The following is a 16,214-nucleotide window of genomic DNA, read 5'->3' as shown; positions in this document are numbered from 1 at the left end:
CATTCAATTTTTAAGATTTACTGTATAATTTTCTAATGTAGTCATAATGTTGCATGCCTCCCTTACATGACTGAGTTTGAGGTGATGCTGCGTTTGTTGCTGTCTGAAATTTTAGCTTTGAATTAGTATTTGGCTATCTTTCAACATATGCGCCTTAACAGTGAACATTTAATGATGTTATGTCGTCTTTACATGCAGAAATCAAGAGGACAGACACGAGCTAAAGCCCCTCGATCGGGATAAAACGAGTAGTTCTGCGATGTACGAGCAGCACGTGAAGGCACCGTGAGGGTGCCGCTGATAACAGGGGGAGAGGAAGCGCTGCTGTTGCAACATCGCTGCCACGTCTGTGGACTCCTCTGCAGCGGCAGCAGCGGCGGCGGCAGCGGGTCAGAGCACCGGGATGGGCCGGTGGGGGGATGAGAGGAAGAGGTGGGAGTGACCGAGGGAACACAGAGGAGAGGAAGGAAGGAGGAAACACGTCGAGCCACAACACAACACTCCCTGCTTGAGGAAAGCCTGCGCGCAGCTGCGCCTGGAAGGAGCGACCGCAGCCTTTCTGGAGGATCCGGAGCTCTATTGTTCACTCAGAGGGGCTCGTTTCTGCCGGTATCACCCATGCTAAACTCAGGGAGAATGGAGGAATTCGTGACCGAAGAGGAAGAGCCGTGGTACGACCAGCAGGACCTGGAGCAGGGTAAGGCAAGCCCGCAGCATCCCCACTGGCGGCTGCTGGCGCCGGCCGGTCAGCTGGCCTCCACCTAACAAAGGCTCTCTGTCGCGTAAAGACCCGGCAGAGATGTCATGTCGAAGTCTTTCTTCATAAACGCTGAAGTAGCTTCTGAAGAGAAGGCGACCTGACAACAATGCACTGAACGCATGCCAAGCAGGGCCTTGTGCTGATGGAGACAGTCAGCATCAGACAGAGTGACACTGCTATCAGGCTGGAGTCAGAGTATGGAAGATTTAACATGACGAAATCTCTTATATATTATATATTTTGTTGAACCCTTAGTGTTGAGTGGATTGACAGGACAGCAGTCATTAACACTTTTGACAACAGATTAATGTTCTTGTGTCAAGCCAAGTGCAGAGCATTTTCTGGATCCAGCTTCTCAGATGTGAGGTTTTACTGCTTTTAGTTGTTTCACATCACTGTACATTGAACCTCTTTCGGTTTTTGGCTTGTTGGTCGTTTCCCTCAGTGCTTCAGCATGAAGCGTGACAGTTTCATACTACAGAGGCTGGTTATTAGAGAGCGCTAAGGCTCTGTTCACTGTAACCAACAATTCATTGTCTCCTCGTTTTTAGGCTGATATACACAAAATAATATTACAGCAGTGTAAGATAAGCATAATTGAAAAAAACTTATCTTATTATTTCCCATTATATACCTACAAATCTGAATTTAACAGACATACAAAGGTTCTCTGTCTAATGTGCTCACTGAAATGTTATGCATGTTAGTGTCTAAATATTAGTGAAATATAAAACTGGAGGGATACAGCCTTTATGCTGTCGTTTTCATGTGATCTGACGCGATGCTTATCAGAACTACAACTAACTATTGTTTAAAAGTGATGCCTGTCCTTTCTCCATTCATTGATTACTCTTTAGGATAGTAGAAGAAAAGGGTAAACCATGTCAAATGGTGATTATAATTTCTTAGATCCCAAGCTGATGTCATTTTTGTCTGAGCAAGACTCCAGAACCCAAAGATTTGACATTTGCTGTAATGTTAAGACAAAGGAAAGCAAATTCACACATGTAAGAACCATCAAAAAAGGACCCGAAATAATGTATAACTGAGACAGTTGATCAATGATGAGAATGGCGGCAGATTAATTTGCTGTCGGTCAGATGATCGAGTCATCCACTGCACGGCTCAAGTGCAGGTAGTGACGATTGAATCAACTTCGTGAAGGAGGGAAAAATCATGCAAAACCAAGCCAGCAGGAGGGCTCGCTGTGCAGTCTTTGTGCCGTTAACCTAATTCACAGTCAGCTAATTAACCTCCATCTTTCCATTCAGGCCACCTGCTCTATACAGTGTAGAAGAGTATGAGCGGATCTATCACAACTTTGCATGTGAATCTATCTCCAATGCCAGATGGGCTTGGTATCAGTCTATTTCCATATAAATGAAGGCTTGCTTTTTATGTTCCTGTTCAGGGGTACTCATAACAGTCAGTCACGTGCAGTTTGGATGAGGTCTCACTTTGTATATTGCTGTGCCCTGAACATCTGCAGACACACAACACCAGTCTGAATATGCATCGTTGGGCCTGGGATCTTAAAATCTCGGTTAAACAAAGCCAGTTAACATATTTCTCACTCTGAATGACTTTTAAAATCTTCATCAGAGACAAAGACTCCTCGCTGTTCTCAGCACCACTTACTCCATTTCCTGCCTCTCTCCATCTCTCAGTCACTCGCCCTCCTGCTAAGTAGTTATCGTGGTACCTTTCCGGTGAAGAAATAGCGCTGATGCAGTGATTTTACTTGACTAAGAACGTACGCGCGCACACAGGCAAACATGTACCTGCAGTCCTGACGTAATGGATTGGAGGGTTGCTTCTTTCCTGTCACACACGGGTGGACCTGAGGATAAAAATAGATCTTCTTTATTTTAGGAGCAGTGATGAGGGAAGAGTCCGCAGCACAGGGGACAAGCATTCATAAAAGTCAAAATGGCCGGTGTCCTCGTGCGTGCGTGTTTGATGGAGTAGAGAGGAAGTCAGACCTCTCAGAGCAGCAAAGTGCCGACTGTCCAAGCTCATCTCTCGTTGTGCGACATTTCAGGATGCCACAAATGCTTGAGAGCGAGCGGGACACCGCTGTCATTGTATTACAGTGCCTTGTTGTCATGCAGGAGTCACCGGCAGGCTGAAGGGAGAAGGTTTCATCCTAAAAGACATGAGGGGACACATGGAGTACTAACATATTTACTCAATATGTGGTCAGTTAATTGACCGGTTGATCGACAGAAACATAATCACCAAACATCTTGATGTTGTTTAATCAGTTCAAGCCAAAGTGGTGAAAGTAAACCAAAATAAGCGTTCATTGCAACCCTAAAATAGTGTGTCTCTGCTCCTCCTTTAAGCTTCTGCCTTGGAATCAATGATTTTATTGATATCACTGATGACATCGCCAACACACCAGCACCTCTGGAGCTCACTAAAACATGTTAGATCTGTTTATTCTGTTCAAAAACTGACAAATGAAAAAAGACGTGCTGCTATGGAGGTTATGTTGCAGACTATTTCTTGGCCGGCTGCAGTTACTTCCTGGCGTTGTGTTGTCACTGCTAAGCTAAGTAGCTCCTGATGGTAGCTTCATATCTGCCAGAAACACATGAGAGTTGTATATATCTTCTTAAACTATTGGCAGGAGAGCCAATCAGCTTATTCCCCAAAACGCTGAACTCTTCCTTCAATTCATTGGAGAATGAAGCTCTTCATCGGCGTGGACACTGAGCAGATGTCAGACTTGGACAGCAGAGTCCAACTGTGGAATGCAGGAGATGCTATGATGTAGTCATGGCTCACATTTCAACTCTTAAAGCAGAAAAACAGGAGGGGCGCAGACATGTAGTTAGGATGCGTCTTTGTTTGGGCCTTTTGAGGGTCAGCCAGAGCCTCCGCTGGCCCAAGTCCAAGTAGAAAATGCGCAGCTTTAGCAGCTGAGACTGGAGACTCGTTGGCTTGACCCACATCTAATGAGAGGCTTCTTCTTTTTAAATGCTGCTGTTAAAGCTTAATGCATGTGTTTGTTCCACCCAAGCACCCTGTATCACAGAGCAAAGTTCATTGTGTGGACCATAAAAAGTACTACTATATCATTTTGGCATATCGGCGGTCTATGGACTGAAGTCAGGTCTGCAACTCAGGAAAAGAGGAAGAGGAGAAGCCTTGTTTTCCACATTCCAGTCAATCTCATGGGTGACATGCACCTACCAAATCCAGCACTGCCTGGGGAAGAGATCACATGCAGTGCAGTAATGATAATGCCTGTCTACATGTACACACATGTCCATGAAAATCCAAATCACATATTTATGGGACTCAAAAGCCTCATGTTTACTGTGTGAAAAGTACGCCAGAGCTCTCTGAACACACACACTCCCAGGTGGTTGCAGCTGGTTTTGTGGTGCATGCAGGAAATGCGTCTGTCATACATGATGTGATTACATCGAGCTCCAGCCTCAGCGGTTCCAATCTGTGTGCGTCAAGCCAGGCCAGGTCTGTCTGGAGCAAACAGACAGTGATCTGTGGCGAGTATTGACTCGCTAAGTTGTTTGCCAGCGCAGTGATTTGTATCGATCTGCTCTCCTCCTCCACCTCCTGTACTCTCCTGTCACTGAGGCTTTTGGCTGTGGAGAGCTGACTCTCCCTCTCTGCGAGCCAAAGAGAAATCAACAGCAGATCGTGGACACTGACACAGTTTTGCGGTTCTCTGGTTTTCTAGCTGCAGTTTGGTTCCAGATGTGTCAGATGGGCTCAGGGCTGGATGGGATTTGAAGAGTTTGTTAGTAGTTTTTAGTCATATACTCTGCTTATGTAATTCTTTTTGGTTAATTTATGAGAAGCACGCTGGCTGCTATACCGTTGTTATACTGACCACGACAGTGCTGCGTGTTCAGAATAGTTTGGTTTGAAATGATCATTTTTCCAGGTGGCGCTATTTTCTTGATCTGTTTAGCCTTTGTTGCTAGCACTGCACTAGCTTGCACTAACATTTCAACCAAATCACTTCCTGTATATCTGAGGATTTTACACTGAAAACAGAAAAATCACAAACACCAAGTTTTCAAAACAATGTCAAAAACCTGGATGAATTCATGTTCGGCCACTTGGGGGCAGTGCAACAAGCTCATACTGTGGATGTAGCAAATGTCAACAGACAACACATTTAGAATCGGTCAGCTCATTTTTCACTCTCCTTGAAGTTCTTCTCGCCACCAAATCCGAAGAAGAAAATCTGCCTCTTTGGCTGATAAATGCTATGTTCACCAGCTAGCTGCTAACTTTGTCTGCCTTTGCCGGCAAATTAGTTTGTGTCGTCATACAAAGAGAGAAAGCTGCTCATTGTCGCCTTTGAGGCCTTCGTGGTAACCAAATAAAATGGCATAGTCTGCTCATGATGACCATAAAAGGTTTTAATTCCACTCTTTGAGATGTGGACTATATCCACACAGCCTTTGCAGCTAACTGGTGCTAGCAGAGAATCTAGCTGGCTGTTTGCATCCGCTCAGTGGTACACTGGCTGCTGACGCCGAGGCCCCGCAGGAATTCATTAAGCTAGCAGCACAGAGGGAAGTGTGTGAATTAGTCCTCATGGAGCTGCTGGCAAATGCATGCTTAGCTTGCTTCTCATTAGTCTTATTGAAGCAGGTGAGGACAGGACTGCCAGGTAGAAGAGGAGCATGGTTTCAAAACATGCAGTGACAAAAGAATAGAGCCTGACTGATGCTGGGTTTTTCAGGCTAATACCAATGTTTACATTTGATAAAACAGGATTGAAAAAATCTCATTACAGCATATAATTTTTAACATGTTAACAAACAAATATAGACAATATTTACATGTTACAGTAAACCACTGGCATGTCTGTACTATAATTTCTCATATCAGCGATACATAACAATACAGTATATTTGTGATAAGCCAAAATTGTTCCAGTGTATTATTGGTTTGGCTCACTCAGTTGAGTGTATTGTTCATTTCCAACAGGATCTTCAAACCTTCAGTAACAATTTTTGCCCAGTTGAGGGCATCACAACAAAAAAAGGTGAGGTGAGCTTGTTAGTTTACAGTTGCCTGTTAATACATCCAGCAGATATGGAGCAACGTTAGCATTTATTTGGCGTCGTGTTTTAGGCCACCTGGTAAATTTTCAATATGTTCAACATTCACTCTGTTTTGGTCTTCACTGTTTGGCGTTGAGTGGGCAGTGTACAGTGGGTTTATCAGAGCTTTTTTGGAGAAAATGGCTATGACGGTGGTGAGAATGAAGCAAAACTTTAAAGTTGCAAGTTGTTAAACTAAAACGATCAGCTAAAAGATGCAGACTGCTGTGGTCTGGGTCCAGCAAAGCCTGTAATATTTCAATGTTGACAAGACCCCTTCTTAGGGCTAGTCTGCAATCATTTTTATTAATAAGAGGAATTGTCTAGGTAATCAGAATGAATGCGTATTTCTATTGTTGTTTAATCATTTGGTCAATTAATTGTTAAAAAAATAGTGACAGCTGCCCATCACAGGGTCCATGAGCCTTTGGTGATGTCTGCTAATTGCTTGTTTTGTCTCACCAACAGTCTAAAATTCAATGATATTTAATTGCAATGATATAAAACAGCAAAAACAGCTTAGTATGTGACAATTAACTGATTATCAAAGTAGTTTTTGATCAGTTCTGTTGAATGCCAAAGGTATCATTCAGCTATTTCTTTTAGCATTAAATCAGATGGTTCACTGTGTAGATGTAAGGTGGATCCAGTCTGGAAATTACAGTTTTCTGGTTGTGTGCCTGTGTTGCTCTACCTGAATGTCCTCAGTAAATCTATGTGAGTTAATGGTTGAGTGCACGGCTTCTCTATTTACTCCATTCCAACGTTGCACAGCTGCACAGATCGGTAAATGTTGCAGGGATAAGGTCGAGAGTTGGCATCCGTCCTAGTGATCACTATTCATTATTAAAAGCAGAGCCAGGACTACATGAGAGATATTGGCTGTCCAGCTTAGCCCCCTGCTTTCTTTCTGATAGGTCACAAACCACATCTTGCTGACTCAGACCCAACAACGAGGGCCATCAATACCGCTGAGTCAGAGCACAGTTATAAATAATGAACAAAGAACGATGACAGTGTCTCATATCGCTCGCAAAGCAGTGACTGTGTCGAACATTTTTTTTGACCAAGGACAGAAATTCACTGTCAACAACGCACTATTATTTAACACATTAGATGGAAATTTGCCTGAATTAGTCATTCTCTCCTGCATCCAAGGTTCTTGAATTTCTTCTTATTTCTGTCCTAATCTCAGTGGAGCGGTGTCTCTCCAGATAATCCTGACACCAATCTCTGGCCTTCATATTCAGTCAGCAGAGGGAAGAGGAGCTGCAGGGGGACATGCCGCAGGCAGAAGTACTATCTCTCTGCCCTCCTGCTCTCCTCTCTCTATAATTGAACTGGTCCGGTGCAGACTGAGACGACGTGATGGACCCTTTGATCATTCTGTTGCAGACCCTGTTATAACCTTGCCTAAAATAGAATAGAATAGAGAGTGCTTCATTAATCGTGACAGAGGGTAATCTAAATTGCATGGCTGCATTACGTCTTCTTCTGTGAGATTAAATTCCCCCTTCTTTTCCCCTCAGTCTTGCCTCTCCTATTTTTACTCTACCACCATTTCCTCTTTTTCCTGTCTGTGCTTCATCATCCCTCGTTTCCTTCCTCATCTTCTTTTCCCTGCCCTCTTTGCTTACATGTCTTTCTGCATCTGCACCTCTCTCTCTGCACCTTTAACATTTTTGTTCATCTCTCTCTCAATTTCTTTCAATTTCCAGACCTCCACTTGGCGGCCGAGCTGGGAAAGACTCTGCTTGAGAGGAACAAGGAGCTGGAGGACTCCCTGCAGCAGATGTACATCACTAATGAAGAGCAAGTGCAAGAGATCGAGGTATGGATGAAAGGTGTCAAGAGCTTGTCCTGATTCAGACAGGTTTGGAAGCTTAGAGAGGGGCTTAATCAGTATCTAGAACGATTCATTTTGAGAATTTGTATCTAATTTAAGAATTAATTTCTGCCTCAATCTAAACCATAAATTGAATTTATACATTCAATTAAGTGCAGTTAATAATAAGACAGTGAATGGTTCGCAGCACTTTCAGTCCTATTTTTAGAATTAAAATGAAGTTTTAGATGGAGGAGCATGACAGCCATGCAAATTGTTGTTCAATGACATGGTCCATTTACTAACTTATATTTGATTTTTTTGATCATATCACATGATCTTCAGAGAGAGAAAAGAGTACATTAGCAGATGAAGATCATGTAAGTAAGTGAGTTAATAAACTTAAATAATGGAACACTTCAAAACAGCAGTTACAAGTGCTTCACAGTTGATAATATAAATGCATTAGTGCACAGCATGAAAACAGCAATTTTGAATGTGATTTTCTCACAGATACTTAACAATTAAAACAATATAAGAAAACAAAACAGAATTGAAACAGAATTGAAACCGATACAAATTACAAGCAACAAACTTATAAAAACAGCAGCCCATAAAAGCGGGTTATTAAAAGTTTTTGAAAATGTGGTGCAGCTCAGCCGACCTGACAGTGAGGGGGAGGCAGCATGGTCCCCCTTTGTTTTGAGCCTGGACCTTTAAGAACAACTGGTCAGAAGTCGATCAATTGCTCACTTGAAAGAAATAAAGGAGTTACAGTAATCCAAGCGGAAAAGACAAAAGCACACAAACAAGATGATTTGCTCTACAATGTACTAAAGCAATGCTGAGTTTGGCGGCATTTGATGTGATATGATCGAAAGCTACTGAATAGATCCTGAGGTGAGATTGTTTGGTCAAACCGAGGCCGAGGTTTAGAAGTGGATAAATAGTCAGTTATCAAACTTAATCGTAAATCAGTACATTAGTTTAATATTGATATTAAAACAGGCAATAAATCCTTATAAATTCTTGGAAAATTAATCATATCAATAACGCATAAATGGGAAAGTGTAGCCAAATGCAGCCAATGAGAGCTCTTGTTGCTCCCCTGCTGTTGTCACAGATGTGAACTGGCTCCTGTGTGTGAACACGACTTTGTGTGTACAAACGGGCATGTGTGTGTATTTGTCCCGCAGTACCTGTCCAAGCAGCTGGAGGTTCTGCGGGACATGAACGAGCAGCATGCCAAAGTGTACGAGCAGCTGGACGGGACTGCCAGAGAGCTGGAACGCACCAACCACACACTGGTGATGGACAGCAAGGCCTCGCAGCAAAAGATAGAGACGTGAGTGGGACTTCTCTTTCCTCTGCTCTCTTCACCCTCATCCTTTACCCTCTAAACATTTGCCCCTCCTCCTGGACCAGGCTAACAGGGACCATTGAGGCTTTGCAGAACCAGGTGGAGGCTCTCTCAGGGCAGGTGGAGCAGCTTCGCTCCATGGAGCAGCTCCGAGTCAGGAGGGAGAAGCGGGAACGACGCAAGACCATCCACTCCTTCCCTTGCCTGAGGGAGCTTTGCACAGCACCCAGGTACTTGCTCTTTGTTCCACAGTCTGTAAAAGAGGAAAGCCTCTTTAGGTATACATTAGATATGTTCAGGTATAAATATACAGATCACGGGTCTGAAGTTGTTCTACATGTTTGTGTGTCATGTTGTCAGGTATGAGGATGAGTTTGTGGTGGGCAGGGCTGAGAGTTTTTCCGTGGACGTGAAGCCTCACCCGTTTGAAGAGGAGAACCAGCATCTGAGGGAGGCGGTGTCGGCTCTCCGAGCGGCTGTGCGGGCCGAGAGGGGGCGCAGAGAGGGTGTGGAGAGGGAGTGCAACCTCCTCATCGCAGAGTTCTCCCGGCTGCAGACACGAGTGCAGGTGAGCTGCAGAACATTATCAGAGCCTGAACAGTTTGGGTTCACACTCTGTCTATATATTTTATAACAAAATACAGTAGATCTTCTACCGGATCATTAGATCTGTAGAACTGATGGCTCCACACCTCTGAGTCAGAATTCGATGCTGCATTTTGATGATTCAAGTCAGAATAACCTGAGATCTCATTGTGAAATTGTGCTTGTCTTTGCTCTTAGGATGCTGAGAGCTGCCAGGGGAGGGTGCGGGAGTTAGAGGTAGAGCTACAGGAGCTACAACAGCTACGTCGGGCTCGGACTTTCCTGCTGAGCAGCGAGGATGATGGCGTGGCTCTTACCCAGACTGTCCTCAACAGCACCCCCGAGACTGACACCTTCCTGGAGGTGGAGGTCGGGGAGACGGGAGGGGGTGTGAGGGAAGTGACTGAAGGCGGAGGAGGTGTGGGAGGGGAGGCTCTCCCAGAGTCCAGCCCCGTGAGGAAAAGCTGCAGCGACACAGCGCTGAACGCCATCGTGGCCCGCGACGCATCCGGTCGCAGGAGAGGCAGCTACGCTCTCCACGCCAACAGCGTGAGGAAGAGGGGGATGTCCATCCTCAGGGAGGTGGATGAGCAGTACCACGCCTTACTGGAGAAATATGAGGAGTTGTTAGGGAAGTGTAGGCGCCATGAGGAGAGCCTGTGTCACGCTGGTGTCCAGACTTCCAGACCCGTCTCACGAGACCCGTCCATGAAAGACTGTGCCATGGGCCCCACCCCGGCGCCTCCCCCTACCCCTACCCAGTCGCCCTCCACCCCTGAGGCCATTGAGAGCATCAGCAAGCAGGTGGAGGCAGTGGATAAGAGGCTGGGACAGAACACTCCAGAGTACAAGGCCCTTTTTAAGGAGATCTTCTCTCGTATCCAGAAGACCAAGATGGACATCAAAGCGACCAAAGCTGCTAAGGCTAGCAAGTCTGGCAAATCTGGCAAATCTAGTAAACAGTAATGGTACGCTGGTTGGCTCTAGAGAGGACCATAATGTGCTATTTCAGTGTTAAGCGCTGTAGTATGTGAATGGGGCTTGGTGTAAAGATTATTACAGAGGGTGCTATTTCAAAAACCGCTAAATTCAAGTACAGTTCAGCTCAGTCAAGATCTACTCAGAGCGCTGAAACCTTCCAGCATACACAAGGATCTGATTTGCATGTGATCTAGGCTATTTTAAAACGTAGCAGAATTCAGTCATACAGTATATATAAAATGTGGTTTGTTAAGAATTAGTTGTGTTGAACTGAGTTCACCACCCTCATATTCAGCGTCCCTACTAAATATATACTGGCGTCACTGCCTTACTACGTCAGGCATTTACCACAATACCATAATAAAGCAATATGCCTCATGACCCTCACAAGTGCACTAAATGTTAAAGCTTCACTAAAACACTACAAAACTGCATCTCTGATGAAAACATGAGTGGAAATCTAAATCTAATATTAACATGAACTGTATCGGTTATGTTTATTATAATGGACTCTACTAACATTTGTGTAATTGCAATTAGAAAGACAAAGATTGATCCTCTCAGGCCACAGTGTTGGCTGTCTCTAGAATGAACTCGAGGTGCTAATAATTCTCCTCTCATTACGTATGCGTCACTATACAAATTAACACTTTTCCAAGTTGAAATTAGCCTTTTTCTACTGTCTTGCGCTGTTCTCTCTGTGTGACCTTACTACTGCTTTTCTAAAGTTTGTGGTGCCTCACCCTTTTGTCTAGAGATTTCAAGGAAATCCTGAAAGTTCGATGAAAAGGCTAAAGTACGGTAAATATGAAGCTACAGCCACCAGCCAGTTAGCCTAGCTTAGCCTAGACTGGAAAATGGAGAAACAGCAGAAACAACACAGTGTTGTTGTTTTTGAATGAATTAACTAAACAACATACAACTTGCTGATAAGAGACCATTAGAGACACTGTTTGTCAGCTGGACAGAGCCAAGCTAGCTGTTTCCCCCTGTGTGAAGTCTTTAGCTTAGCAAGCTAACTGGCTACAGGTCATAGCTTCTTATTTAGCATACAGGCATGAGTGTGGTATCGGTATTCTCATCTAACTGTCAAAAAGAAAGCAAATAAGGGTGTTTCCTCAAATGTTGAACTATGTTGAAGTAATGTGGAACACTTACATTCTTCTTTCAGTCAGAATGTGCAGATGCCTTTTGAGTTCAAGTGTAAAGGGATGCTAACTTCCGGAAAGGAAGCCAGACTGGAAGCTGAATTTACATTTATAAAATAAGTACCTTCTCCCTCCACCGTGTTAAAGTCACTTCAGCTCTCTTATGAGTGCTGAAGTGTGTCTTCAACTGGACTACATCAGCCCATCGGGGCAAAAATAAAATCACTCAGTAAAATACAGGAAGCATTATTTATTCTTAGTAGTGATGATATCTAGAGTATTGGATATAGTTAAGATAGTTGTGCCTGTTGTGATTTGAACATGGAGGAGTGATGATCCCATTAAATACTAAATAGCTGCTGTCTTGCAAAAGACAATCTCTGCAGATTGTTATTTTCACTATTTCCTGGGCATTAAGGACACTCATCATACAGAACATAAACATCTTGAAGGCTGTGATGTTGAGTTGTCTCTAATAATGGTGTTGCACCATATGCAGTATAAGCATTTTTGTTTGTTGGAGAAACAGATCAGTCAATGACAAATAGGAAAAATACATGAAAGAGGCGTAATTCTTGATTGCCAGTGGGATAAAAAAGCAGCCTCTGAATGAAGACAGCATGGACATTAAAAACACACAGGACTGTGGATCCCATATGGTCCAGTGGGGAAATATTCTTAGGAGCTTTTTTATACAAATGTTGAGACTGATTTCCTTTAATTATAGCTACACAGACACACTGTATAGTAGAAGTGTAACCAGTATAAGGCTTCAAACCAGGGCTTTGTCTAATACCTAGCAGTCTTACCAAATTATAAACTAACCTGCAAACATATTGCACCTTTTTTCACAATATACAATACCTATGCCTTTTTTCTGGGTAACCTCCAATGTAGAAACCTTTGTTGTAATGAATGTTATTGCAGCTAATTTTATATCTGATTCTTCAGCAAAGTTGAAGACATAGTCAAGCTTGAAACCTTTCACAAATGGCACAGCTGACACCAGAGGGACCCTACATTCGTGTTTGAGGGTTTTGTGTGTAAAAAGAGTGTAGGATGGATGTTTGTCTGGAACCTGGTCCTGAAATCAGAGAGGAATCTGTTACCTCTGGATGAAGTAAAGGTTAATTTACAGTTGCAGTAATGAAATTCTGTTGGACAGCTGTGGTGTATGAAGTGCATTTGAGGTAAATGCGCTTATCATTTTGAATGATTCAAGCATGTGGAGGGAGGAGTGTGTGTTAGCATAGACAAAACAATGTCAAACCAGAGCCTGTTATCATAATTAAAGGCTCTTGAGGTTTCTGTACTGTAATGTCTTACCTATTGCACTTGCAAATGTTTGATGCCTCATCTTTTGCGTATTTAGGATAGCTCATATGAAATTGTAGCTGTGTATTTATTTGTGTGTGAATGTTTTTTTTCATTTTCTTTTTACTTTTTCAGTGCCTATTTGTGAATGTCACTAACAAACTGTCAGAATAAACATATTTAATTTGCTTTTCTTATATTATCCAGTTTAAATGTGTGCATTATTAGTTAATAAGATATTGGCATTAAAGTTTAGTCTGCTCTTGTATTACTTCACATCATTACTGAACTAAATCCTATTTTACCCTGTTAATAAAGCATTGATACAATGCATCCTGTGTTGTTGTATTCACTATATGTATGACACTGAGTGAGGAAATGGAAGAGCAATGTACAGGGTAGGACACTCCTGTTAACTGATCATCTTGTGTTTGTTTCATTTTGTAGGATGAGGCGACATTTATACTATGCTATGCAGGGATTAGTGCAAAAATGTTCCTCAGAAGATCATAAGACTTGAATAACCCATATAAATGAAATGAATTGGTGTAAAATAATTAGAACAATCCAAAGAAACCACCAACTTAACAATTAACTTTATGATCTTATGTCTGTATTTGCCCACATCCGCAACCATTTCAGTATTAAGTGGCGTTAGAGCAGACCTGTCTCCTGGGGAGAAAGTGAAGGTGTGTTTAGGTAGGTTTTAGGGAAGTTTTCATGCCTGAGGGCTTTGTTCTTCGAAAAGCCATTACTGTCGGCTTTCTAACTTTAAATTTGTATTTCAGTCTTGCCCGACTTTGAAAAGAGAAAAGGCTTCAAGAATGGCTCTTAACCGAAACCTGACTTTAATTTGCCCCCGCTGACTCTCTCCCTCAATTTGTCTGAAAAGACAAATTACTATCACTAACGGCAAAACAGGATATAACAGCTAGCCAGTACATGCTGTTAGCTGGTGAGCATTTACGACTTAAATGGAAATAATGCATAATTTAATAATTTAACAATGAATTGAGTATGATTAAGGTACTTGTGGAGTACACATCCCTTGTTTCGCCAATCTGACCGCGTGGCCTAATGGATAAGGCGTCTGACTTCGGATCAGAAGATTGAGGGTTCGAGTCCCTTCGTGGTCGTGTTTTGTGCTTGACGCATCGGAAAGTTCTTTTTGTATGAGTGATATATGTTTTTTTTAATTGAGCTGAATTGTATGGGAATGTTGTCGTTGAACCTCTGTTTTAGGCAAATGTACAGTACTCATATTTGATCAGGTATAATGCACGAACATGCATCGAGATGAGGAGTCTTGCTAGCTAGCTAAGTAAACGTCAATGCTATGCTAACCTCAATCAACCTAAACGTTAAGTGACAGCGCACAGTGATAGAAATAACAGCAGGTATCCAAGTATCCGGGACCCCATGAACACACAAATACGTTCTTTAGTTATTTGTGTTGATTGGGTAAAGAAGAAAAACAACTTTGTCAGTACACATGTAAGCAGAGTGGCGCAGCGGAAGCGTGCTGGGCCCATAACCCAGAGGTCGATGGATCGAAACCATCCTCTGCTAGCTTTTTGTTCTCTTGTGTCCACAGAGGGTGGCAGAAGGAGCGAGTTGTAACAGCCGACCTCAAACTGCTTCTCCGACAAAGACGGAGAAACTCTACGCCAGCCTACCCGTTGCCAGATTTAGTTAAATACCGGAGCCAGGTGAAAGAAAGAAAGATGGCAATGAGGAGACGTGATTGGCCGTCTGTCAAAAGATGGAAATTAAGGCACACGATCGGCTGCCTGAAAATGGAAATGACGGAACGTGATTGGCTGTCTGGCAAAAGATGGAAAGGAGGAGATGCGATTGGCTGTTCTGGAAAGATAGAAATGACAGGACGCGATTGGCCTATGTACTCGAAAGAATTCGCACTGGGAACTTGGCCTGCATCACGATTTACGACTCATAATGAGGATATGGAGGATAATGATTGTGTGAGAGCTTTATGACCACACTTTTCCACAGCGCAGGTGGTTCACATGTGCCGAGTGAGGTGACTGGAGAAGGCAGTGTGTGTGTGTGTGTGCGCGCGTGTGTGTGTAACTACCATGTCACAAAAGAAGGCAAAGCAGGCTGCTCTGCAGGGCCCCGGTTTTCAGTGCAAATGCAATTTTTTCCCCTCAAAGAAATGAGTTTAACCCCAAAAGGACTGAATAATTATTATTATGAAGCATGGTATATGATGCCAATGTGTTATTTGTATTTATGCCCATATCTGAATCAGGTTTTCAAATTATACATCTTACATGATGTACAAAACACTGTATTTATATTTTGATTGCCATCATTTCTTACTGTCTTATTGTCACGACGCTGGAAACAGGACTTTTTCAGAGCTCATGAAAAGAAGACTTTTTAGAGTCAACACTCATGTTGATCTTATAGAATGTGATGCATTGTTGTAGATTAAACTATCAAACAGTGTATAAATGAGTTGAAAATAGCCCAACTTTAAACATCTACAGCCACAAAATGCGACGAAACCAGTAATGATCTTCCAGGAACATGATAAACCACTGACAGGGACCATTTTTCCTGCAATCAACCAGCAGGTGGCGCTTGAGTCCACTACATTTTATTATTGGGCCTCATGCACCTTGTACTCGCCATAAAGGTTTGGTTTCTCAAATTGTTGCACTATTTGATACAGAGCGGGCTCGGTGTGTGGGAATCACCTGTCGACAAATCCAGATTTCAAGCAGGACTCCTGATATTGTCTGTTAAAAGCTTACTTTTTCTTGGAAGTCGTCGCTCTTCTTCTGTCTCTTCACTGGGCCTTTTCCCCTTCGCAAAGAAACTTTCCAAACACGTGTTTTTAGCTTGTGGGTTAAATTTGAGCGCTCAAGTGACCGAGATGTAACCGAGAGAATCCGGTTTGATTTGATTTGATTTGATTGATTTGGATCCCCATTAGCTGTGGCAATGCCAACACTATTCTTCCTGGGGTCCATACAACATCTTTACAATGTATCAATGCAATTTGCATCATATACATATTTTTCTTTTTATTTAATTTGGTTACAAAAATTCCCAATTTACAGTACACTTGCCAGTCTGATTTAAAATCAGATCTATTAGCTATTAATTTAGCTTGATTTCGTTC

The 16,214-nt window shown here is 42.8% G+C and overlaps 1 protein-coding gene and 2 non-coding genes across 3 annotated transcripts; all 3 read left to right on the top strand.

Moving 5' to 3' along the window:
* Positions 1 to 605: 605 nt before the first annotated feature.
* Positions 606 to 13,357, top strand: LOC121624907 (cerebellar degeneration-related protein 2-like). Its single transcript, XM_041962876.1, has 6 exons — positions 606 to 697; positions 7,569 to 7,681; positions 8,872 to 9,020; positions 9,101 to 9,265; positions 9,396 to 9,603; positions 9,819 to 13,357. Exons 1-6 carry the CDS (start codon positions 619 to 621, stop codon positions 10,584 to 10,586), a joined length of 1,482 nt encoding a protein of 493 aa, XP_041818810.1. The 5' UTR covers positions 606 to 618; the 3' UTR covers positions 10,587 to 13,357.
* Positions 13,358 to 14,126: 769 nt separating this feature from the next.
* On the top strand, positions 14,127 to 14,199 carry trnar-ucg. Its single transcript has one exon. It is a non-coding gene; the product is annotated as a tRNA-Arg (tRNA).
* Positions 14,200 to 14,560: 361 nt separating this feature from the next.
* On the top strand, positions 14,561 to 14,632 carry trnam-cau. Its single transcript has one exon. It is a non-coding gene; the product is annotated as a tRNA-Met (tRNA).
* The last annotated feature ends 1,582 nt before the right edge of the window (positions 14,633 to 16,214 follow it).

The sequence above is a fragment of the Chelmon rostratus genome, chromosome 21 (genome assembly GCF_017976325.1).
Source record: "Chelmon rostratus isolate fCheRos1 chromosome 21, fCheRos1.pri, whole genome shotgun sequence".
Classification (NCBI taxonomy): domain Eukaryota; kingdom Metazoa; phylum Chordata; class Actinopteri; order Chaetodontiformes; family Chaetodontidae; genus Chelmon; species Chelmon rostratus.
Note: the sequence above shows the minus strand (reverse complement) of the source record. Positions and strands in the feature narration are given on the sequence as shown.

What these genes read in the sequence shown, in the direction of transcription:
- LOC121624907 (XM_041962876.1), top strand. Translation starts at nt 619, where the DNA reads ATGCTAAACTCAGGGAGAATGGAGGAATTCGTGACCGAAGAGGAAGAG. An exon ending in GAGCTTTGCACAGCACCCAG is followed by an intron (nt 9,266 to 9,395) that starts GTACTTGCTCTT and finishes TCATGTTGTCAG; the next exon opens with GTATGAGGATGAGTTTGTGG. An exon ending in GGCTGCAGACACGAGTGCAG is followed by an intron (nt 9,604 to 9,818) that starts GTGAGCTGCAGA and finishes CTTTGCTCTTAG; the next exon opens with GATGCTGAGAGCTGCCAGGG.